The sequence below is a fragment of the Orbicella faveolata genome, unplaced genomic scaffold (assembly GCF_042242905.1).
Source record: "Orbicella faveolata isolate gen_17 unplaced genomic scaffold, um_ofav_v1 contig_14, whole genome shotgun sequence".
NCBI classification, from domain to species: domain Eukaryota; kingdom Metazoa; phylum Cnidaria; class Anthozoa; order Scleractinia; family Merulinidae; genus Orbicella; species Orbicella faveolata.
The window spans coordinates 20,737,501-20,762,212 of record NW_028301541.1 but is presented as its reverse complement, the minus strand read 5'-3'; the positions used below and the strand labels follow the sequence as shown (position 1 = coordinate 20,762,212).

The 24,712-nt window shown below is 39.6% G+C and overlaps 1 protein-coding gene and 2 pseudogenes across 2 annotated transcripts in view; 1 reads left to right on the top strand and 2 right to left on the bottom strand.

The window, feature by feature from the left end:
- Nucleotides 1-726: 726 nt before the first annotated feature.
- Nucleotides 727-6,424, top strand: LOC149114463 (coiled-coil domain-containing protein 24-like). Its single transcript, XM_089287005.1, has 3 exons — nucleotides 727-1,088; nucleotides 1,998-2,058; nucleotides 2,618-6,424. The coding sequence occupies exons 1-3, from the start codon at nucleotides 924-926 to the stop codon at nucleotides 2,821-2,823; spliced, it is 432 nt and encodes a 143-aa protein (XP_089143131.1). The 5' UTR covers nucleotides 727-923; the 3' UTR covers nucleotides 2,824-6,424.
- Nucleotides 4,494-19,188, bottom strand: LOC149114462 (glutathione hydrolase 1 proenzyme-like; annotated as a pseudogene).
- A 2,578-nt stretch (nucleotides 19,189-21,766) lies between these two features.
- The window catches only part of LOC110043783 (glutathione hydrolase 1 proenzyme-like), an 8,380-nt pseudogene continuing 5,434 nt past the window's right edge, over nucleotides 21,767-24,712 (bottom strand). The window contains exons 8-11 of the transcript XR_016206281.1: nucleotides 24,566-24,712; nucleotides 24,124-24,304; nucleotides 23,533-23,659; nucleotides 21,767-22,522 (exon numbers count right to left, since the gene is read on the bottom strand). The exon at nucleotides 24,566-24,712 is cut by the window's right edge and continues 80 nt beyond it. The product of XR_016206281.1 is annotated as a glutathione hydrolase 1 proenzyme-like (transcript). The remainder of the gene's footprint in view (nucleotides 22,523-23,532; nucleotides 23,660-24,123; nucleotides 24,305-24,565) is intronic.

Genomic DNA, 24,712 nt, shown 5'->3' with positions numbered 1-24,712 from the left:
GTCCGCTGAATAGGGGTTCATTATAATGGGAAATATAACACGTTAATTTCAGGACCAGGCTAAGTGTTCGCTTAATAGAGGGTGTCCGCTTAATTGGGGTTTCGCTTAATAGAGGTTTCACTCTATTTAGGCATAGTTAGTATGATTTAGGTTTTTTTTTTTTCTTTTTTTTTTTGGGGGGGGGGGGCGGGTGGGTTGGGCGAAGATCTTTTTATATCCGATGTGCTATTCATTTATAACATGGTTTGGCCAAGTATTTTCTGCGGGACAGTTTTTGTCTGTCCGCAATCTCCTTATCGCGACAACAACATGATACTCTGGATGCCGCCTATATTGTTTAGGTTCACGCGTTTTGCATGTGACATTGAACAATGCGCAAGTATTTGGATTTGAGTTTCATCTGAGGTCATTACCATGTACATTTGGTAGATGATCGGTCCACAAGACGGTCGAGACCCAACCAGGTCGAAACAGCTGTCCACGGTTGCAATTATTGGCTTTCAGTTTGGACTCTAACATTATCTTGTCCCGTAAAGCTTTGGCTGATCAGATCTTTTACAGATCCTACGTTAACCGGCAGCATTTTCGTTGCAAAACCCAGCCGAAAGGAGCCCGCGACTTAGGTCGGACACGAACGAGCCTTAGCCAGATATAAGCCGGGGTCTGGGGAGAAATTGCAGCCAAGCCGCCTTGGCTTGATACCTGGTTACCAAGTTTGTTTTTTTTTTTGTTCAAGCAACAAACATGGCGTCCTTGACTTCACGAAAACGATGTTTTGGGAATCGTAGAGAAGCACAAGAAGCCCACAACAAAATATTATTTCTTTGAAATGAAGGTAAAATGTCAAAATTACACGGCCTCGAGTAGTCTTGTAAAGTTGCTATTTTAAGAGGCGCTTGAATGAAGATTGCTTAACAAGCTTGATGTCGGAGAGATCTTCTTCGATGGAATGGCAACTTGAGGCGTTTGAAAGCAGGACGTCATTATGGAGACTAATTGAAGAGTTTGTGCCTGAAAGTGAAAGGCTAGAGATAAGAGAAGCCCTGGGAGAAGATTTAGTGGACGAGACTTTAGATCTGCAAAATGAGGTCAGTGGTTTTTTTCGAAATTGTACAATGTCTGACAAATTACATGCATGGATCGTCTAGTACCGTGGGTGGATGGCAAAAATCAGGAAAGGAAATCGTTGAATCTTACTTTTACGGTAATCTTTTATAGTAATTGCAAGTTTAGTACATTTATGTATCAGATTATTTAAGCTAAAGAGGGAAATACAAAGATGCCTCGATCTATATTTATTTAAAAATGTTTTGGTGAATTGAAAAATGAACTAAATGTAGAGCTGGAAATTCGGGATTGTGTTGGGGCAGGTACAAAGCACTGGTGACACGTCACAGGTCACTTTGGTCAGGCTGAATAACATTCAGGTTTGCCTTTTTATGGTTAGCTCCAGTGGGTGAAGCTTACATTTCTGTTGACCTTTGACCTGCAAAATGCATTCTGTGTCCTGCACTTTGTACCTGCCGGTACATGTAGTTCTGTTTTACTTTGATTTATTACAGAGCCTTTTGTGGCTTTTATTTGCTTGTTCTAAGGTGGCTTATTAATCAGCAGTGGAACAATTTCAACATATATCGGGGCTTGAAAAAAACTTGAACTCCCGCTTGCCTTTGAGACAAGTAGTGACTCTCAAATTTTGCTTGTCCTGTGCATTAGTCTTAGTTTGCTCTTTGATTGATTTAGTTGGTAGATGACTAGCCCGATCCCTTGCAAATCAGGCAAGTGAGATTGAAAAGTTACTTGCCCAGAAGGAAAATCTATTTGTCCCAGATGACCGGACAGCACTTTTTTCAAGCCCTGATACACGGAAATTACAGAAGATTTTATCAGTACTCTTCAAGGACACGGCTATTTTAAACATTAGCAACTATTTTGTTGTTTCTACATATAAATAAACTGTTATTGAGATGCTGACCTTTGATGGCATTGTTATTTAGGCATCAACCCTGCTTGAAATCTGGCAAGACTATAGAGATGAAACAGACAGAGAAGAAAGAGGTGATGTTGGTCTTGTTTGAACAAAATATATAGTGAAAGCAATATCATTCATGGGCTATAGTTTTGACAGTTTTCTACATGGATATGAAAGGAAGGAGAGAAAATGGAAAAGTAATTTCATTTGGCACTGCCCCCCCCCCCCCTGCCCCCTTTCCAATTTTGGTTTTAAAATAAGAATTTTAGTTTTTAGTGGCAAAATCAATATTTTACAAATGAGCGCAGCAGGTGAGAAAAATATTTCTTTTAAAACAACAAAATGAAATTCATATCTTCTAGTCACTGAGAGATTTTATTGTTATTATATGGACAACTGACTGTTTGCACACACAACTGTGATGAGCAAGAAAATGACTTCACCAATACCCGTCCAAGTGAGGATATGGAAAATGTGCCACTTGGCTCCTGGATGTAGCTTTGTATGAATTTTATCAGTAGTGCTGTAGTTTCAAGTAAAACACTCACGTTGATATACATGTGCATAATAAAACGTATTGACTGCTGGTTAGGTAGCTATATAGTTTTGTTGGTAACTAACCAATCTGTGTTTTTATTTCTGCAGAGCAAGCTCTGCAAAGACATTTAAACAGACTTCCAGAACCTCCAATGATACGAGAAAACCTCAAGAAGGAAATAAAAATGTCTGTGGAAATGCTGCACCAAAGAGCACGAGAGGAGGGCAGGTACGCTGTTGTAATTGTAATTTATTTTGTTACGATAACAGCAGAAATTCTCTGGCACTCATTTGCTAATTTTCATTGTCAATAAGTGGACAGGCACATGACTTTGTAATTTATGCGATGCAGCAACGGTCAAGAGCAGACAATTTGTCAATTTGTTATCGGAAAAAACAAGTTGACGTCAGTTTTTCGTGCATCTGTCCTGTTACTGACTGTGAATTTCGTCACAACATTGTCAAAGTAGACAATGTTATGAAGAAATCCATGATCAGTAACAGGACAGACGCACGAAAAACTGATGTCAATTTGTTAAATTGATTGCACAGGGCTGTTATTAAGTTTTGAGTCAACTGTATCCTTGATCTTCACACCCATAACAAACTTGTTACATGTACCTTTTGAGGGAATTGTATCAACTATAGTCCAGTTCACCCATAACATCAAGGGCCCATCAAACATACTCAGCCGTAGCAGGTGTTATGGGTTATGGCCCTTATTGACAGCACTGTTACTGCCTGGGTGCGACTTACAGAATCAGGCCGCTTGGAAGAAAACTGACCAATGAAAACTTGAAATGAGAACAGTGGTGAACTTGTTCATGTAATATCAAATATGAAAGACTGTGTTTTTGACACATTTCCAAACACCAACTGAAGAAGAGACCTGAAAATATGACTCTTAGCAGAGTATTTTTGATGATCTTGATTCTTTGGAAATGTGGTAAAACACAATCTTAAGTGCACTAAATATAATTATCTTCTCAATTGAAAGTTCAAACTAAAACTATATGTTAAGGAGAAAACAGAGAAATAAAATGATTATCGTAAAAAATCTACGCTACCTGAGATCAGTTATCCAAACTCTATCATGATTATGTTTTCCTTTGACAAATTATACTTAGTTTGAGACAAACAGATGACTGATGTTATTAATAAAGCATCCACTGACAACAGTTCTAAAACAAAATGTTAAAGCAAATGAAGGCAAATAAAAGTCAATTTGAATTGAATTTGGACATGCAGATACGATTGACTCTTCTATGCAGGCAGTCTCACTCCTTAACCCATCCTTGGCAACAGCTAATTAAGAAATAGAAAACATGTGCCATATTTCTATCGAGTTATAGAAACACGAGTTGAAGTTTGGGAGAACGAGAAATGCTGTGGGAACATGAGCCGCAATCGAGTGCTTCCACAGCTTTTTCAAGTTCTCCCAAACTTTCACGAGTGTTTCTATAACTCGATAGAAACACGGAGAACATGTTTCCTATTTCTTTTAGAATACACTGGGACGAAAAAAAGGAAAACAACTTGTTAACTTTGATTATCAAAATGTCAATTCTCTTTGCTCGCAACATCACCACATCAACAGCTTGTGGTAGTTCTGTGTTTCCATAGAGTTATGCAGTAGAAACACGAATTTTAACCAATCAGCACGCATATTTTCTTAGTACTGTTTTCTAATCATGATTATGAATTAATTTTACTGTAGCAATTTAGCTAGAAACCAAAGCCTTGAGAACCAAGTGCAGTTTAAAATTTAGGTTTGTTTTTTCAACATCACTGGTTTGTTTACAAAAGATTGCCATTCTCCATTTCCAGTCAGGGTTTAATTGGTTAACTTTGTTACAAGAGACCTAGTGCAAGTAGACATATAGACCACCAGTAGTCCCTCCTTCGCTTAGTTCATATTGCATGATGCAAAAGAGCACTGCGAGGGAAAGATGGCCATGTGAAATTCTTGCGGTTTTCTTGCACGTCACGCACTACGGAAACTATTTGGAAACAACTGACTATGAAGACGAGGCTTAGATACAGCGTCCTTCAGATTTTCTCCAAACCAGAAATAATTCATCAATACCTTTAACACAATAAATAAAGTGATGATTTTCTTTTCGTAACTCAGTGGTTATGCAGTAAAATCCTGCGTATAAGAACCTATAATTTAAGAACCTGAGAGGCCAAAATTTCCCAGTTAAGCACCCTTCACATATGAACCATTCTAGGCTAAAATCTCGCGACAGGTTGTTATTTTCAAACTACAGAGCTTTTTTCAAATTTAATTTAGTACAAATACACAAGCGATACATCACAAGTACATCACAAGCGATACAAACAAAGGTGACAAAAACTAGCCAGAACACTGACAGTGCTATAAGACCACAATACAGAATTGTGAATAATTGAATACGAAGGCCACATTTATGAATACAAGTTGTTTTTTTTAAACAAAAATTAAGAACCTGATAAAGAACTCTGGTAGCCTAGTTTCACAGTAAACACCATTTATATAAGAACCTGTGGAAGCTAACTTAAAAAAAAGCCTAGGTTCTTATACGCCTGATTTTACTGTACTTAGAGCACCCGACCGGTATCTGGGAGGTCATGGGTTCGAATTTCGTCAGGGTCTCGAAGTTTCTCCCACGCTCATGTTTCAGATAGACTTTCTAAAAGTCCTTTCCAATGATGTAATAAATGCCCTCTCGCTTCGCTCGAGGGAGATGAATAAGAGAAGGATTAGCAAAGGTCGACTTATGGCAAGTCTAGCTTCAGACTGCCCATGAAATCTTGTATTGACAAAAACTGGCAGAACCCGTGACAGTGATAATACGGGTATTATCACACGAGTGTTAAGCTGGAAAATATTCCACTCATTAAATTCATACGAAACTACATCCGGGACACGAGTCACCCGAGTATATCGAGGATATTTATGACGTCATGTCCCGCTTTTCATGTTTTTTTTTGTGTGTGTAAACAGTCAGTTTGTTTATATAATTTAAAAAAAAAAATACTTATTGACTTGAAGATAATAATTATACTATTGTTGGCTTAAAGACAAAATTTTACTCACTCGCTGCTCTCCATTTTACTACTCGAAAATAACATTATATCTTGGCGCCGTCTTTAAAGTTAAAATCTGCATGCGAGCCAAGTGGCCAATCAGGACGGAGCTTATCCCGTTTTCTGTAGTACGAAGCGACTAGGAATATTTCTACCGCCCCCTGGATCGGATGCCAGTCCATCGCAGAGTTACCCCCAGAATTAAATTCGCTGGTACCCATTTGTACACCTGGGTGGAGTCGTGAGAGAGGCACTGTGAGAGTAAGGTGTCTTGCCCAAGAACACAAAGCAATGTCCCCGGCCAGTGCTCGAACCCGGGCCCCCACCGCACCTCCACACGCGCCGCCGTGTAATATCCTGTATTTATTTACCTGTGACAAGGCAGTTGCAATTTGCTTTCCTCCAGCAGCTCCGAAAATCATTTTAACATTCCCAGCTTCATCTAAGATGATGGATGGAGAAGCAACAGACACTGGTCGCTTGTGAGGTCGTAGCGGGTCAATTGGCAAATGAAACTTCTTCAATTTCATGTCGAATGCATCCAATAGTTGGTCATTGTAAATTATTCCGAGTTCGGGGCTTTGAAGTTTGGCTCCAAAACTACGAATAGATGTTAAGTTTTTAAATGATCACAGTATGTTTGGAATAAAAATAGTTGAGATGAAGAAGGAAAAAGGAAAATTAAAACAAAGGAAGATAGAAAGAACTAAAGGAAGACAGACAGACAGACAGAGAGACAGAAAGACAGACAGACAGACAAACAGACAGACAGACAGCCAGACGGACAGACAAACAGACAGACAGAAAGACAGACGGACGGACGGAACAAACGAACCAAACGAAGAAGTGAAAGAAGAAAGAAAGGAAAGTGCTGACTCTACAGGGCTAGATGGAAAACGCGGGGGTAGGGTTCCGGGACCCCCGGCTCTCGGGGTACGGGATCCAGGAGTCTATGGAAATTATCAATGAAAATCATCAATTCAGCATCCGTACCTCGAGACCCTGGCCCCACGTTTTCCATACATGTAGCCGACTCGGCAGTTAGTTTGCAGAAGAGAGATCGTAATACGTAAGAGCAAATTAATGGAGCGAAATATTTGCTTTCCAATGTGAAGAAAGCGTTGCTACTCAGTTCACTGTGTTAGCTTCTCGTTCAACTTACTGTTTGTTCAGGGATGCTGTTAAAGAAACAGCACTGCCTTCTTCATCAAGAACAGACAAATGTGTGGTGCCGTCTGAGACATCAACGTAGTAATCAACAGGACCATAATAGTCAAAGCTGTGTGTTTTGTCATCTATTAACTTGCGCAGCTCCTCGCCCCTCTCAGGATCAAACATTTCCTTAACAACGTACCTGTCTCGAAAGAAAAATAGGTCTGCTATATGTAAGTGTGCTTCCTGTAATTCAACGACGGAAAATATTAACTTGCGCAGCTCCTCGCGCTTGCAATGTGTCTGTGAGTTTACTGTACTAAAATAAGATTATTCCACGGAGAAAGACAGGTTCTCAATATGCAAGTGCGTTTACTGTACTGAAATAAGATTACTAACGGAGAAAAACAGGTTCTGTGTAAGTGTGCTGATTGTGCCAAAATGAGATTCGATCCAAAATATTTAAACATACTTACGGTGCGACTACTCGAACCGGACCACTTGGAGAAGAGTTCACCAATCAGAACGTTACTTGAGAACAAAAGATAACGATATTTTTCTCGAATAAAGCAATGACATTGTAGACTACGAACGATCTTAACAAAATTGAAAACCCAACAAAGTGCGAAGTGTTGCGAACCTTTCAGGAAACTTTGCCATATGTTGACTGGTTAGTTTCGATCCTAAATTTTGTATGCTTTTTAACAGTTTCGGTTTAGTTGTCGCAAAATGAGTTTTCAAGCTAAATTTTTCGAGCGAGATTTATAATTATGATAATGCGCCGTTACGGACTGAATCTCTAAGAGTGTATATACTACGGTTATCAGTTGAGTAAGGCGGGACGAAAGTTTGGTCACCAAGTTTTAACGTAAAATCGTGTTGTTGTCACGGGCAACTTACCTCGTTTCCGTTGGTAACAATATCAACAGCCGTTGGTCGGCTGTCGCGTCGCCTACAATTTCGCGCGCCTTGCTGTCAATTGACGTCAAAGGCCGACAAGTTGCCAATGGATACGGAGCCAGTTGCTCGTGACAACAACACGATTTTTACGTTAAAACTTGGTGACTAAACTTTCGTCCGCCTTACTCAACTGATAATCGTAGTAACACGGAGGAGTCAATAGTGATTATGTTTTCACGTCAAACAGACCGTTACTTGCCCTCACGAGAAGCCACCAGTCCATTGTTCTCAGGAGAAACACGCGACAATGAAGCCATTTTAACTTAAAAGAAAAAATAGGCAGTCTTCCCCCGCCAGTCTTACTTGCTTAACGTTGCTACTAAAATCAGGATCTGCTAGGAAGGTCTGCTTAGCAGCTGCAAAATTGAATGCTTCGATAATGCGGTGATACGTCAGACAAGGTCTCTCCTTCATGTCATTCTCACTGAAATTGAATCCTGTACAAAGAAAGACATGGCCTCATGGTTAGAGCGTTCGACTCCGGATCGTGCGGTCCTGGATAAAGTCCTGGCCGTGAACACTGTGTTGTGTACTTTACTCTCGCAGTGCCTCTCTCCACCCAGGTGTATAAATGAGTACCGGTGAACTTAATGCTGGGGGTAACCCTGTGATGGACTAGCATCCCATCCAGGGGGGAGTAGAAATATTCCTAGTCGCTTCATGCTACAGAAACCGGGATAAGCTCCGGACTGATGGCCCACTTGGCTCGTACACAGACTTAACCTTTACAGAGAAAGAAAACGTCATTCTTGTCGTAAACAAATTTTGCCCCACTTAAGACGCACCAAGCTTTTAAACCTCCTCCCCCCCCCCCCCCCGAACAGTAATAAAATGCCATAACTTCTTAAATCCATTTTAAAACCTAAAAAGGTTAAGAAACAAACATACCCTTTAGAATGTTCAAGATGTTTATTTAAACCGTCCCCCCAGCTGCAGGTGGTGGGGCGGTGAGAATTTTGTATCCCTTCCTCCCAGGGAGGTTGGTCTCCAATGGTTTGACTTCAGTGGCTTTGTAATCTCTTAAGTCTCTCAAGGAAATTTTAGAACCAACAGCTCTCACGTCTTTAACAACCTGTAGACGAAATACGTTTGCTGTAAGGACACTCTCGAAACATGAACACTTGACATCACTTTTCTACCTTTTTGGTGACTATACAATGAAGGCTCTTCATGTAATGTACAAGTTTCACGGGGTGGGGGTGGGGGGGGGGGACTCCATAAAGCTCTATACGGGAAGGCCACGCCCTAAGGTGAAACCCCTTACCCTTTTGTATACCATTTTGACAGAAAAGGTACTCATTTCGCATATCTTTAATTGAAAAAAGGTACCCCTTTCAAACACTTTCATAACTGGCCTGTATTATGAACAAATCGTCAAAGAAAGGAAGTTTTATTCTCATTTTCATGAAGTACTTAATGAATTAAATGCTACAGCCATAAGCTACGTCTTTTCGAAATATTTTAATTAAGGTCATTCCTCACATTTGCATTGCGCATCCTTTCTGCGCATAATTTATGGCGTCATTAGCGCGCGCTCGTGCACGCGCATATTGAAAACATGACGGATTTGCCTTGATATTGAGCTCTTTCAGTTGAAAAATGGCTCTAGCTCACCAACGAGCACGGGCACCCCAATGTTTTTTCCAGTCATTGTAATCAACTAATCATAAGCTTCGCGTGAGGAAAGACTGATCTAATTTCTATTGCTGAAAATTGAATAAATAAGAAAAGTAGCAGATACACTGTGGTCTTTTCTATTTTTAAGTTGGTAACCACGTCAAGAAATTTGGTTCAAATTTTTAATCAAGGATTTAGCTTTCTGTCTGAATCAAACTTTAAATGTTTATTTGTGTCCGACACAATGTATTGACTGTAGGTTAATGTATGCGCCCAAGATGGCTGCAACACGCTTCCTTGCTCCTGTAATTTTTTCGATTTTTATTTGTTTTTCATTTGATGTTTGTTTGCCTGGGATCAATTTTCGTTTTTCTAAAGACACTCCTATCTTATCTTCGAAGTTTTATGGTCTTCCACTGATCGTTACTACTGTGGACAGTAGGAACAAAATTACACGCTCGATTTGTACATGGCACAAACGTGGTCATCTTTCGATTGCCGTGCCTTCGACAATGGACCTGACGATACACATGGATGTCGAATCTAATCCTGGTCCAAGTCCTTCTTTGACTGAAGGAATACATCGTGAACATGATGTCAATCCAGGATACAAGTCTTCGATGTGTTCTACATTAAAGATGACGAATCATGCCTATAACAACTCTACACTTGGTTCGCCATTAGTGCAATTTGTTTCGAGCCCTCTTTGGAACTGTTCACGAAATATGTACTTTCAAGGCAATTTCCGTCAAAGGAGATTTAGGGGATCTAGAGCTGGAAGGAAGGTTCAGGAGAAAAGAATGCGCTGCTCATATAATATTCAAACTTTGGTTTCAAATCCAATTTCCCGATCAAAATCTGCATATTCCAGAAAGAATTCTAATTGCTCAAACCACAGCAACTTAACAATAATACCGCGTCAACCGTTTGATAGAGGAAATACATCGGCGACTGGCCCTGTAAATTTCTGCCTTCTTAACACGCGTTCAGTAAACAACAAGACTCTTATCATCAAAGACTTTGTTGCTGAACATTGCATTGATCTACTTGCTGTAACGCAAACATGGTTGCAACCAGAAACTGATAATGAATTTATCATTCGCGATTTATGTCCTACAGGCTATTCATTTCATCATGTTCCAAGATCTGGCCCTGTTCGTGGTGGTGGAGTGGGCTTGTTGTTTCGATCATGCTTTGATATCAAGCTTCAACCACACAGGAAATTTATTTCGTTCGAATACATCGACTTATTATTGAACTCGGTTGATAAAAGTATAAGAATTGTCATTGTTTATCGTCCACCGCCTTCGAATACTAATGGTTTTACACCTGCTATGTTCCTGGATGAATTCTTCACGTTCTTGGAACAATACGTTACTATTCCTGGCAGCTTATTAATAGTCGGTGATTTCAACTTTCACGTTGATACTTGCGATTCTCAACACGTAGCCGCATTCCTTCAGTTGTTGGATGTTTTCAATCTTAATCAGCACACAATTGGATCTACACATAAAGACGGTCACACTTTGGATCTTGTTATCACTAGATCAGATGATGACATTGTTTCTAATTTGTCAATTGATTCTCCTTTTGTTATATCTGATCACGCTGCCGTTCATTTTCATCTGATGCTTAAAAAACCAGTATTGGAAAAGAAGCTTATCACATTTAGAAAACTTCGTTCAATTGACTTTGATAGTTTTGGTTCTGATGTCACGAATTCTAGTCTTTCGAGTCTCTTTTCCACACCGCTTCCGTGCCTTGATGACTTAATCAGTGAGTATAATGGCGTTCTTAGTTCCATACTTGATATCCACGCTCCTGTAAAAACCAAAACAATAACTCTGCGTCCGGCTGCACCTTGGTATTCTGAAGAAATAAACAATTTGAAGAAAGATCGCAGGAGACTGGAGCGGCGTTGGCGAAGGACCAAACTTCCAGTCGACCGCCAGTTGTTTATTGATCAATGCCGTGTAGTCAACTTTTTATTTTGTTCTTCCAAGAGAACTTACTACACTAAGCTGATCAGTGATAATCAGACGGACTATAAACTTCTTTTCAAAACAATTGACAGTCTATTACATAGAAAGTGTGATATACCATATCCGCCCTGCAACTCGCCTTCGGATCTCGCAAATAAGTTCGTCGAGTTCTTTTCTGATAAGATCACCAAAATACGGGTCGACTTAGACAATGCAGCTCTCATCATCCATCAAGTTCCTGAAGTTAACCGGGTCTGTCCTTATACGTTTGATGAGTTCAGTTTGGTAGATGTTGACGAAGTCCGCAAATGTGTTGTGAAATTATCTTCCAAGTCATGTGATCTTGATCCTCTTCCTGGCTATGTCACAAGAAATGCTTTGAGCACACTGCTTCCATTTATCACCAAGATTATAAATACTTCGTTGCAATCTGGCCAAATACCCTCTCAATTAAAAGTTGCTAAGCTACGTCCTCTTCTTAAGAAGCCTTCTCTGGATCACACGCAGTTTTTAAATTATCGCCCTGTTTCGAATCTTACTTTTCTCAGCAAAGCAATTGAGAAGTTGGTTGCTAACCAACTGATCTCCTATGTTAACAACAACAACCTGAATGAGCCATTACAGTCTGCCTACAAACAGTATCATAGCACAGAAACGGCTCTCATTCGCGTGCATAATGACATCCTCACAGCAATTGATAAACGTAGAACGGTAATTTTATTACTTTTGGACCTCTCTGCTGCTTTCGATACTGTTGACCATGATATTCTCCTCTTCCGTCTACAACAGCGCTTTGGAGTTACTGGCAAGCCGTTACTATGGTGTAAATCTTATCTGTCCAATCGCATGCAGTATGTCTCTGTTGATGGTGCAGCTTCCTCAGATCATGCTCTTCAATGTGGTGTTCCACAAGGATCAGTGTTGGGACCCATTTTGTACGTTCTATACACTTCACCCCTTTCAGACATTGTAAAAAAATTCAACTTGAGTTATCATTTTTATGCTGACGATTCACAACTTTATCTGTCCTTTCAGCCAACTATACCCAGTGATAAGGATTTAGCTGTGTCCAACATCGAGCGCTGTGTACGTGAGATTGATCACTGGATGTTGATTAATCGTCTTAAACTTAACAAGGATAAGACTGAACTTCTAGTGATCTCCGCAAAACATCTACCGAGACCAACCCTTCAAGAAATCTCTGTCGTCGATGAAACCATCTGCTCGTCACAGAAAGCAAGAAACATCGGTGTCATTTTTGACCATCATTTTCGTTTTAATGAACATATTGCAAGTATTTGCAAATCATCTTTTTATCATCTCCGTAATATCAGCAATATAAGGAAGTACCTGTCATCGACCACCACTGAAATACTTGTTCATGCGTTTGTTTCTTCAAAATTGGATAACTGTAATTCTCTACTCTATGGCTTACCAAACTGTCTTTTAAAAAAGTTACAGCACGTCCAGAATGCCGCTGCTCGTCTCATCACCCTCTCTAGAAAACACGAACACATCACACCTATTTTGTTTAATCTCCACTGGCTTCCTGTTAACTATCGTATCATCTTTAAAATTCTACTCATCACGTGTAAGGCCCTAAACGATCTGGCACCTTCATACGTTCGTGATCTTCTCACTCCTTACACTCCGTCTCGTCAGCTACGTTCATCTTCTAAAGAACTTCTTTCCATTCCGCACTTCAATTTGAAAACATATGGCGCAAGATCTTTCTCTGTAGCAGCTCCTACACTTTGGAACACTCTTCCGTCTGACATCAAGAACAGCTCCTCAGTGTCCCTTTTTAAACATAAACTAAAAACGTTCCTTTTTAAGAAAGCATTTTTATAACTTTTTAGCGACATTTTTTTATTTTTACTTTATTTGTCTTAAGTGTTTTTAATATTTCTAACTGTAAAGCGCTTTTGAACTTTTAGGATATTGGCGCTATATAAATATTTTATTATTATTATTATTATTATTATTATTATTATTATTATTTAATGCGTTTTCTTATGAGTCTGGGCTCACAGAGATTTTACAATTACTGGGAATGTGTTCTTATAATAAGCTTAAAATAATGCCAAAATGGGGCATTTTCAATGCCTCACTGCTCCTTAATGAGCCTGGGCACCCCCCTTTTTTATTTCAAAATTGAAGTTATCATATGACAAATATTCAGTGGACAAAGTTTGAACAAAAATCCATTGTCACTTTTATTTCAGAGGAATTACCTTAAAGGCCCTTTAAAATAACTAAAAGACAGTTTCATATACCTCAACTTGTGAAATCTCTATCCTTTTATATACCTGAAGCCTGAAAAAGGTAGGGTGTGGTTTTGCACTCTTGTCTTGAATTCGTTTCTTTTAAGAAGCTAGTTTTTCATCATTATCCAGAAGACCATCGACAAAGACCCTTCACAATGTCTTCAACGTAAATCTGTCCCAACTAGGGGACTAATTATGAGACAGGTCCGAAACAGTGTATCGACTTAGGGGTCAGGTCTTAAATAGGGTATCTAATTTTTGGTTAGGGTAAGGAAAATCACAGATTTTGGTCTTAAATAGGGTAAATGTTTTCGGAAGCGCGCCGCCTGGGTCTGTGTTCTAGACGTATTACCTGTTTTGCCATTTCTCCAGTGTAGAAAAGTTTAGCGCCGGAGTCAGCTATCCTTTGAAGAGTTTTTGCATATTTGGTTCGCTTTACGATGTCACCTTCTTTAATAAATCGACCATTTGGTTTGAATATCGAGCTGCGAAAGAACATTAGCTAGTATTAGTATTTTAATCTTGTTCGCAGAGGTTTAAGTAAAGTTATATTAGAAAGAGTAAAAACTTTCGAAGTTTAGGGGCTTCATCAGAGTACAGTGTCTAGGACTGTCAGTATTTCTCCCATATAAATAGGACTGGGGTGTTCGTCGTATCTTTTAGGGGTTAAAAAAGCGGTTTTGGTATCTTGGGGTGTTCAACCTCATAGGGTCCCCAGCGGGAGTTTTCGTGGTACCTTTTGGGGTATTGAGCCTTAAGGAGTTGATATATAAAATAATCAACTTTACGATTAGAACGTATTCGAAGCAATCGTCTTTATTGCTAATAATAAAGCGTCAGTGTTGTTTTAGAATTGGTACCTCTTGGGAGTGAAAAATGTCGAGCCACACCCACAAAATAGGGTCTTGGTACCTCTAAATACTTAAAAATTTCCAACGAGCACCCCCGTCCTGTTTACATGGGAGTCCCCCCCCCCCGGTATTTTCCTCCTTTCACCACTCTCAATAGGATGTTTTTGCAGCGCAGGTAACTTTGTCAGCTTTCCTTGACAGTTTAAAACGGGGTGAAAAGAGGCACTGTGAAGAAAAATGCTCAGAAATCACAGCACTCTGTCCCTGAACAGATCTGACTCCAGAGCCTGAACCAGGAATGTCCCTTGACGAGTCTAACGCACCAATGATTAGGCTACAACACCCAATCTTGCGCTGTAATTGGCTAAGCGAGTGACAAAGATGGGACCATCTTGCCGCTCGGGATTACCCGCTGTGTCTGGCAAATAAATGGTGCTCTTCATGCCACATTATAAATCTTTAATTGACCAAGTTAATTGCTGGATTCCGCTGTGTGTTAATGCACATCGGCTGCGTCTCGCTCCTAAAACACGCAAAATGGACGAAAAAGGCCAATATCCAGCCATCTTATCCGAACGGGCTTGATCAATTATCATGCATGTCATAAAATTCTACTTATCTTGTAACCTGCCAACAGGCTCTCGTGAGCTGCGGTACGAACAAACGCGAAATCGCGAGGAACGAGTCTGCAAGCAAAGGGACTGGACGAGGGGATACGTGTAAGACTGGTACTGACTATTGTAGTGGAGGTTACCAAGCTAGGCAGGTAGCCAAGGGTGATTTCTTCAAACTGTTGTACCGTTGCTCGTGACGGGTTCATGTGAAATAAAGTCGTTCTTATTTAGAGGTTCGTCTCTCTTTCTTTACATGCCTATGTTTGTGCCTCTACGCGCGTGTCGTAACACACGAGAGCCTGCTCTTAGGCTACTAATCTTGCCTAAGTCCTTTGTCATGTGTAATATTAAGAGCATTCTGTTGCACAGCCACCGTTAAAGAATGACTCGCTGGAAATCCTTTAGTAGCGATTTCTATAGCGGGTTGGAACAGGTCTTTCCAGGGTAGTCGGCCATATTTCTTCCACGCCATCTCAAATCCGCGTAGCTCACCAGGAACTCCTATGAACTCTCCCTCTCCAGACACTCCTGTTCGAATGTCTGATCGAGAAAAAAAATATTAAGTGACTGAATAATTTTGCTAATTTGATTTTCTTTGCCCATGTAATAAGCGTGGCCACTCAGGACCTTGTACCAAAATCGTCCCCGGAGCTGGCGCGTTTTCGGTCAACGGAGACCAAACGTCCGACACTCTGGACAAAATCAGAAACCGGAACCAGAACAACCTACTTCCGGCTTGGTTGTGCGCATGCGTTCAAGTTTAACATGAGTTTCTGAATATGCGTAAAGAGAGTAACCACCGTGACTAATACTGGCTCAATTTCTCCTTTTCCCAGTCCCCAGATGCCTCGATTATTGGTGCTAACCGAAAGGAGCCCGGCCTATTCTAGACTAGGCGCCAAAAACCCCTACCCTATCCCAGACAAGCTATTTTCGATGCGAAATCTTTATCTCGATCGTAGTCCAACATACGCTAACTAAACCACTATTTTACAAAGTCACTCCCGAGTTTCAATTTCTATTATAGAACCCTGGGTAAAGAACCCCGTTTTAGACTAAATTATTTATACACTGGCCACTTTTCTTGTAATTAAATTATACCCTATTCTGATTTCTGCACCCTATCCCAGACTAAACTGCCTGAAAGCCATACCCTTCACAGCGGCATATAACTTATAAATGGGAGTACCTCCCGGGATCTGATAACAAAGACACCTAGAAAAATTCTGTCGTACCAACTGCTAATACGACATAAAAACCGCACTAGATAAACCATCGAAATTTGACAAGTGTTTTACCTCTTTCCTTCGCCTTTTGAATAAGACGTTCAAACTCTCCCATCGTTTCAGCTTGTTCAAGTCCAGGAGTCGTTTCTCTGAAGTTGATCGCAGTTGTCTTGCCCGCAAAGCAAAACTTTCATTCCATAAAAGTCATGCAGTGCAGCTTTTTCAATTCGAAATACATATGGAATGACAGAGGTCGGAAAAGATATCAACCTCAAACGTAAATCCACAGAAATCCATCATAGAACATGACTCCACGGAAACATTTGGTCAAAATCAGGTGACCTCCAAATCACAAATTGAATAGGAGAACCTTTGTTTACAATATTTGCCTCATTAACAAAAGCGATACAGTTTCTGATGGAGCTACAAACACATCAGTTCTGAATATTGAAAAGGCATAGCACGATTAACTGTCCCAAGAAATTTGAGCCCGATGTATTGAATACTTTTTGTGTGACGTATGAGTTTATTAGCGTTTTTCATTTGCCACCCAAAACTTTTGCAGTTTTTGAGAGCTAATCTCTCCTCGAATAATACACCCAAAGAACCAAAAGTTCCACTAATTACTAAGTCTTACAAGCTCTTTAAATGCTTGTAGTCAATTCGTATCTAGCGTGATCCCTTCTCTGTGCGACATTGCATGTTAATGAAGAAAAATGTAAGCAATGACGTCAGATGACCTTGTGTCGAAAACGTTCGGTTTTTTTACCTTTAACTTTTTTAGCCTTGAAGTTAGAAATTATTTTTAAACATCAAATACTTTTTAAAAATCTTCAGGATATGCCCCTTCTGTGGACTGAATGCAGCGAATAAACTTATAAATTATTTGGGAGGAAAATACCTTTTTTCTTTATGATCATAAACCCTCCGCCTATCCCAGCTGATTGCGCGTTCACTACACCAACACACAGAGCGGTGGCAATGGCGGCGTCAACTGCATTCCCGTTTTGATCTCGCAAAATTTTAACGCCATATTCTGAACACATTTTGGAATCCGCTGACACAGCCGCGTGCTTGAACTCGAGAGGTTGTGAGAAATGTGGTAGGGACGGTGGTAGGGACCTAAAGGAAGTCGTGTGCATTTGTTTAGAGTTTAAGACCAAAACATTAATAGGAATTGCAGTAAAATTAAACAGTCACAGCGTTAGAACAATTCTCACTCTGTTTTCAAGGCCCCAAATTATTTAAGAACCGCCATCTACAAATATCGACTATCGTCATTTGGACGAGAAAAAATGAAATTCCTCAAACTCTCTCAGAAGAATGGTCTAGATAAGTGATTCACAAAAACATAACTTTCAGTTCAATTCAATTCCGTATTTTAGCATTAGGGCGACGATCTTGGTTTTTGCCGCTCTGAGAGGTCTTACAGCGGCCGTTTTAGGGCACATTTTTAACAATTTGTCATACAAAGAAAACGATATAAATCCGGGTAAAAACCCATCGGAGACAAGCAAATGTCTCTTGCTACGTCCAGAGGCTTTACGTTTTGGGAATTTGATCGAGATCTGATTTTTTTACAGAATTGCAAATTTCTTCCCTTTCGAACTACTCATAAAGCCCATAAATATGGTAAAATCTTTTTAAAGGAAAATATCGCCAAAGATATATCACTTGAGATCCTAAAACTACACTCCACTTTTCAGAAGAGGCAGAATTCAGTAATTTGAAATATCGCTTCTCGGATCATTCTGTCAGCAGGTGTTAAGAACCTGTCAATGTAACGAAGCGTCCCTAACTAGAAGTTCGCTGTAGGGAAATTGTTTAGCATATTGCAAAGTCTATAAGCTTTTAAGGAAATCCAAACTTAAGCTCCATCGTACTATCGTTGTTATGGTCACAATGGCCGTTAATTTCCCGTCCGCTCGTAAGCGAGGAAGTCAATCTGCATGCACTGAACACGTACAGCCAATAAACATCGAGTTTATTAATTCATAGAGTTATTTTGTTTATATTACGGTTTTTAGCGGGCCATAAACTGACATAATTGAAGGATTTATCCAAGCCCCGGCCAAACGATCGCAACATTTCGTCGCAACACATCGCAACATTGTTGGGCGCAACATGTTGCGCGCGTTTGGCCACCCTGTTGCGACGTGTTGCGACATGCTGGGTGTTACAAGTGAGTATATGAAATATCATATATTTGAACTGCCCGAGAAAGATATGAAGACATGATTGATCATCGCAGTTATATACACAACTTAAGCAGTTGTGAAATTGAAACCTGAAAACAAAATTCAGGCTTGGACGAAATCGAACCCATGACCTCTGCGATACCGGTGCAGTGCTCTGCCAACTGAGCCATCAACCCAACGGGGTCTGGTCACGCTGTGAGTTCATAATATACCCGTAGATGATGAAGATACAAGTGAATATATGAAATACCATATATTTGGACTGCAGAGAGAGACACGAAGACACGATTGATCATCGCAGTTATACAAAACTTAAGCAGTTGTGAAATTAAAGTCTGTCTTCATATGTTGGGTGTTATTTGCTCAAGTTTGAAAATAGTCAAATTTGCGTTGTCATGTTGCGATCGTTTGGCCGGGGCGTCAGAGTTCACGTGCAATCATATACTAAACTAAATTCTCCAAAATTATTAGTCGCGGCTTAAGTACGATTTAACATCCCTTTTGTTGGTCAGCTCGAGGAGGACAATTATCAGCCATATAAGAAAGTTTACCTACCTTAACTTTTGCCATTTAGCTTTGATTAAGTGTTCTAGAGAATTTGTGAAAGATTTTCCTGCTCCAGTGACATACAATGTTACACCAACAGCGCTCAAAACGGTTAACATAGCCAGGAGATGTTTGAGTAAACATCTCCTCCAGCTACTTCTAACACCATTACCAGGTTGCAATTCAGCAATGGCCATTTGAAAATCAGCTTCACCATAAAATGCTTGCTTCTTTTAAAGGGATGGTTTCGCGGTTAGGTGCATGTCCAAGCTATCACGAAAGACAAATCAGTTCTATTGTTTATGGACCAATCGGAAGCGAGTGTGTAAATCACGTGCGAAGCTTAACCTTGAAAGTTTGCCCGTGAAGTTTTTGCGTCGTTTGGCCAACCTGTCAAATCGCCAACGACCAGTTTGCCCACGTATGAAGTCGATCCGCGAACGTCCAAGGTCATAAATAAAGCTTTTGCGGTGGAAGCCCCGTTAACGCTCGACTAAGGTGGCCGAACACAGTTTTCGCGCGCGCTTTTGCTGATGCAATTTAGCGCGCGCACAAGGATTGCAAAAAACAAACATGCCGTCAATAGAGCGATCATTTTATTTATTCAACACCCGCACTATCTGTGCTATTTTTCTCTATAATTGAACGCAGTGTATTGATGGCTTTAGTCTTTTATTACAACGATATGTTAGAAAAGGTAACGATGCAAAGAACCCAGCAATTCTCAGCTTTTTCTTTGTTACCGAAAGAACCCAGTTAAATGCAGCGCATGCGCAGTAAGTCAAAAAATTGCGATTGAATGAAAAATTGCACTCTTGGAAATACGCTTATTTCTCGAGAACCACTCATTAGAATTTCACGAAATTTGGCACGAAAATATTTTAGGAAATAAGTAACTGGACTACTGAAAAGAATTAAACTTTAACAAAGGAAATTCTCGATATTTCAGTGAACCTTCAACAAGGGATAATTAAAGATCTCTCTGTTAAATTATTAGCAAAATGGTGTTAACTTGTGAGAATCGTTACAAGCTTGTTGCATGCAAATTATAAGAAAAATCTAATGACTAGATTTTCTACAAATAAACAAAACCGATTTTAAAGACCTGTTTATATCTACTCGTGTTGCCATGCAAACGACACATACGTCAGCTTAACCATCAAAAGACCAAAGTTTGGGGTGTTAACTTGCTGCCATTTTTGACGACTGAGGGATCAAGGGTTTGAGAGAAAAAGGTAAATGAAACACAGGTATCAAAAACTGTGTTCAGCCAACAGAGATAATACGATAATAATACGTTAAATGATTTCCGCTGTAAGTATGAAATAGACCCTCGCCCTCTCAGCTTCTACGGATTAATATCGGCTGTAAAGTCTCTTCGGACTGATTCTAATTTTCAAGATTTACAGAACACCGACCACGAATATGAGCCACTTACAACAAGAATTTTGCAGGTCAAAAAAGCAACTATAATAATATATAAAAAACTGATTAGTAACAAGAGTTTAACCCCAGTGTCAAGTCAAAAGAAGTGGCTAGAGGATTGTGGCCTACCAATAAATGACAACATAAATTGGAATGCTGCCTATCTTTTAGCTAAAAAATGCACAAAGAGCACTAAGCTGATAGAGTTTCAGTTTAAATTCTTACATAGACGTGTACCAACCAATAAGTTTTTATTTAGAATAGGTCTACAGGGCGATGAAAAGTGCAGTTTTTGTCACACCTCCTCTGAGTCAATAATTCATCTTTTTTGGTCATGCCGTCAAACATCTCACTTTTGGAATAAACTTACTGAATGGCTGAAAAACTTAAATTTACTTCCTAGAGATTATGCTTTGACAAATATTACTGCTTTGGGTCTGAGGCCAGATATCTCTCAATTTGCGCTTCTTATAAATTACTGCTTTCTCTTAGCACGATATCACATATGGCGCGCTAAAACAAAAAATGATCATCCAAATCTTACGCTTTTCATATGCACACTAAAATTACAGTATGAGATAGAAACAAAAAGTGGAGACACGAAGAAATGGAAACCTCTTACAGGATACATGAGAATTTAATTAATATTTTAGATTATATTTTCTGTAGGGTTATCTATCTCCTACCCATTAAGCTATTTCTAATCTCCTGTCAGATGCATAACTCATTTTACTTTTAATGTACCACATGCCTTTGGTCTGTTTTTTTATGTTTCTGTACTACAACCTCAAGCTGTAATGATAACTAGCTATTTTTCTTCTCAGTTTTTTTTTTTTTTCTTTGCCCCTTGTCGTCACTGTATTTCTTAATTGTGTAAGTCGTGTAACTGTATTTGTTAGTAATGTAAGTCGTTTAGTTATTGTAATTTAAATAGTGTAAATAAGTAGAGCAATATAATGTTAATAGAGTTAGTGTTGTAAAAAAAAAAAAAAAAAGTACGTAAAAATTAAATTAAAAAAAAAAACAAAAAAAAAAAACAGAGATAATACGCACTGCCCACTCGCACGACGATTCAGAACATTATGCAACCCTTGATGTCGTTATTTCTTCTGGTAGCCTGCCGGTGGACGCTCCAGTCTGAAGAGAAGTCGTTGGCAAAGTGTTCAGCGATTTTTACTTGATCTCGTTCAATGGAACTATCGATCGTTAGCAAGATTACAAAACACACCTTTTCAAAATGCATACACCGGGGTCAGCAACGATTCGCCCATAGAAACTCTATATCCTTGTGGGGAGTCAAGTAACTCATAGTCTGCTCAACCAGTAACACAAAAAAAACACACTGCTTGATGCTCTTGTAATTAAGCATGCCTTTATTGAATACAACTCTGCTGACAATCGAATAGAAAATCGAATTACCTTTAGCCTCTTTCTCAAAGCGAGTGCCAATCCTTTCATATGAACGAGAGATAAATTCACATGCAAATTTAACTCATTCTAATATGAATGGTTGTGCACCAGGCCTCTCTTTGATAGAGAGGCTTCAGGGTCTTGAGGCAACAGGCAAAGGGCTATTGTACCTGCAGTCCCCAGCTTCCCTGTAGATCGTCCAGCGATAACTTTATAATGACAAGAATTGTATTGCCCTAGCTTTATACTTTGGGCATTGCCCTGGTCTAGTTATTGCTCTCCAAGGGAAATCGCATTCAATAGTGAACGGGGCATCGCAGTACCTTTTAAGGCGTTAAAATTCATGGTCTGGTTTAATTCTAGAATGTTTTAGCTTACTGTTTACTTAGCAATTATACCGGTACCTTGTATGGTTTAAAGCTCACAAAACGCTAATCTGGTATCTTTTAAGGGAGTTCTTGTCAAATTTTCCGACGATCAGCCCATCAATTTTACATAGCAAACCCAATGCCCCCGCCCAAATCGAGTGACGTTTTGTTAACGAAAAAAATGTTAATTCTAAAATTAAACTAAAACTCTCAATATAAGTTGGACAATTAGCCTTAGCTCGAGCAAACAAAATTCAAATTCTAAACTTCTTAATGTCTTAATTTTTTTCTTGAGCTTGTTTCTCTTTCTCTTCTGAATTAAAGGAATCTGTGGATTAAATGTTTAAGGGGTCATTCAATGAAAAATTATACAAATGTGTTATTAAGAAATGAAATCAATATTTTAGTAGTCATTAAGAGTAGCATTGGAAACATAAGCAGAGTGGTCAGTGATACGTTGTACGTTGGCCGAATGGTTAGTGCTCTGGAACCTGGATCGAGGGGTTTGGGCTTCAGGCCTGCCCGCTGTTACTATTAGGGACCTTCCGCAAAACACGACGGCAACGGCAACGACAAAAAGAACGTCACCAAACAAAGGGTTTAATAAGCAAATAAATGGCTGTGCAAGTGCATTATAATTCTTGGTACATGTCTTTGCCGTGCTCTGCAAAACAGCAACGTAAAATGACCAAATTCTGCGTTGTCAGGAGAACGTGAACCACAACGGCTAATTTTTCGTATTTCTATTTGGAATTGAACGCATTCGTAGCATATTCAGTAGGGACAAGTTTTGATTCCGACAGGCACACTAGACAGTTCCAAATAAACGCGAAATTCCAAAATAAAATAGAAATACATTTTTTACCAGGCGTCGTCCTCACCGTCGCCGTCGTATATGCGTAAGGTCCCTATTGTGTTTTAGTGCGAGACACCTCACAGGCACCATGCCGGTGTAGAAATGGGAAAAAAAGCCAGGATATAACACAAACAGCGGTGATAAACATTGTATTCCAACGCATCTTAATACAGAAATTGACGTTTCGTATGCTAGTCAACATACATTTTCAAAAGTGACCGTTACAAATTTTGAAACCTATATATCGTAAATATTGGAGGTCTGGATCTAGTCTCAATCTAGGTTAAAACAATGTTTATCGCCGCTGTTTGTGTTATATTCTTAATTAATCAAGCTACGATAGCCTAAGAATTAACAAGAGTTTATACGAAGCTCAAGATATATCTCAACCTTAACTTAACATACCCTTTAATCTCTTCCTCTCTGCACTTTCATCAAGCTTGTGCATTTGTTTCACTTGGATAAGATGAATCACAACTTACCAAAAGATGTTTGGTCAGCGGTAACCTGCCACAAGCCCTCCCTTGCGATGGTCAGCTAGTGCCAGTAGCTCTCCGTTCTCGTCCCTTACAACAAGCCGAACCACACCAATCATTTGCTTCGGGGTTGCTAAATAGATTAAAAATATCCAGTAAAACCAGTGCTACCTTAACTCAGACATTTCAACGGGAAACTGAAACTTCGTCACAAAGGGCAACTCTCTGTTTTCCAAATTAATTTCCCCACCTTGTTTTATTTGATCTCTCTTTCGGTTGCTTTTAACGAAAGGAGCTCAGTCACGGTATTTTGAGCTATTTTGGCCACGTTTACCTTTAAATTGAAGAAACACTGAAAATAATAGTATAGTAAGATAGAAAAACACCATGTAATAAGTCATAAAGGATCAAGGATGGTTTAGGCTGGAGAAGATTAACGCAGATTACAAACGACGAACTCGAAAAAATTTAGGCTAAACTTTTCAAGATGAGCAAACCGTGGCGAAACTCCTTTAAGTAAAATTATGGTGGCTTTTAAAGCAACGGAAATAGCTGTGTCAAAGTAATTGCAAACAGAGGAACAAAGATCTCATTCACCTGTAAATAATGTGGTATCATTGGTGATATGCTTGTGTCCATATCTCTTTAGTCCTTTGATGTACTTCTTTGGAAAGTTTGGTTCAACTAGGACCATATTAGGAAACAACTGACTATGAAGACGAGGCTTAGATACAGCGTCCTTCAGGTTGTCTCCAAACCAGAAATAATTCATCAATACCTGAGGAATATAAGAACAGACAAGGAACTGAGTTGGCAATAGCTAGGTGAAAGTTTCCACGGGCCTATGACAAGAAAATAGTATCCTCTTTACACTTAACAAAACCAAGTTTTTCAGCCTCTAAACATGACTGAAAAACACATTTTTCAGAGCCATATGGCCACAGTCGGATACCCCAACCACAACTTAACTTCCAAGCAGGTCTATTTCTCGAGTCTTTTATTTACCTTTGAGCAGAAAGGAGTATGGATATTTATTTACCTGTGCCAAAGTAGTTGCAATGTATTTTCCTCCAGCGGCTCCGAAAACCATTTTGACATTCCCAGCTTCATCCAGGATGATGGAAGGTGAAGCCATTGACAAGGGCCGCTTGCGCGGAATGAAGGAATCGGGCTAAATGATATTCAG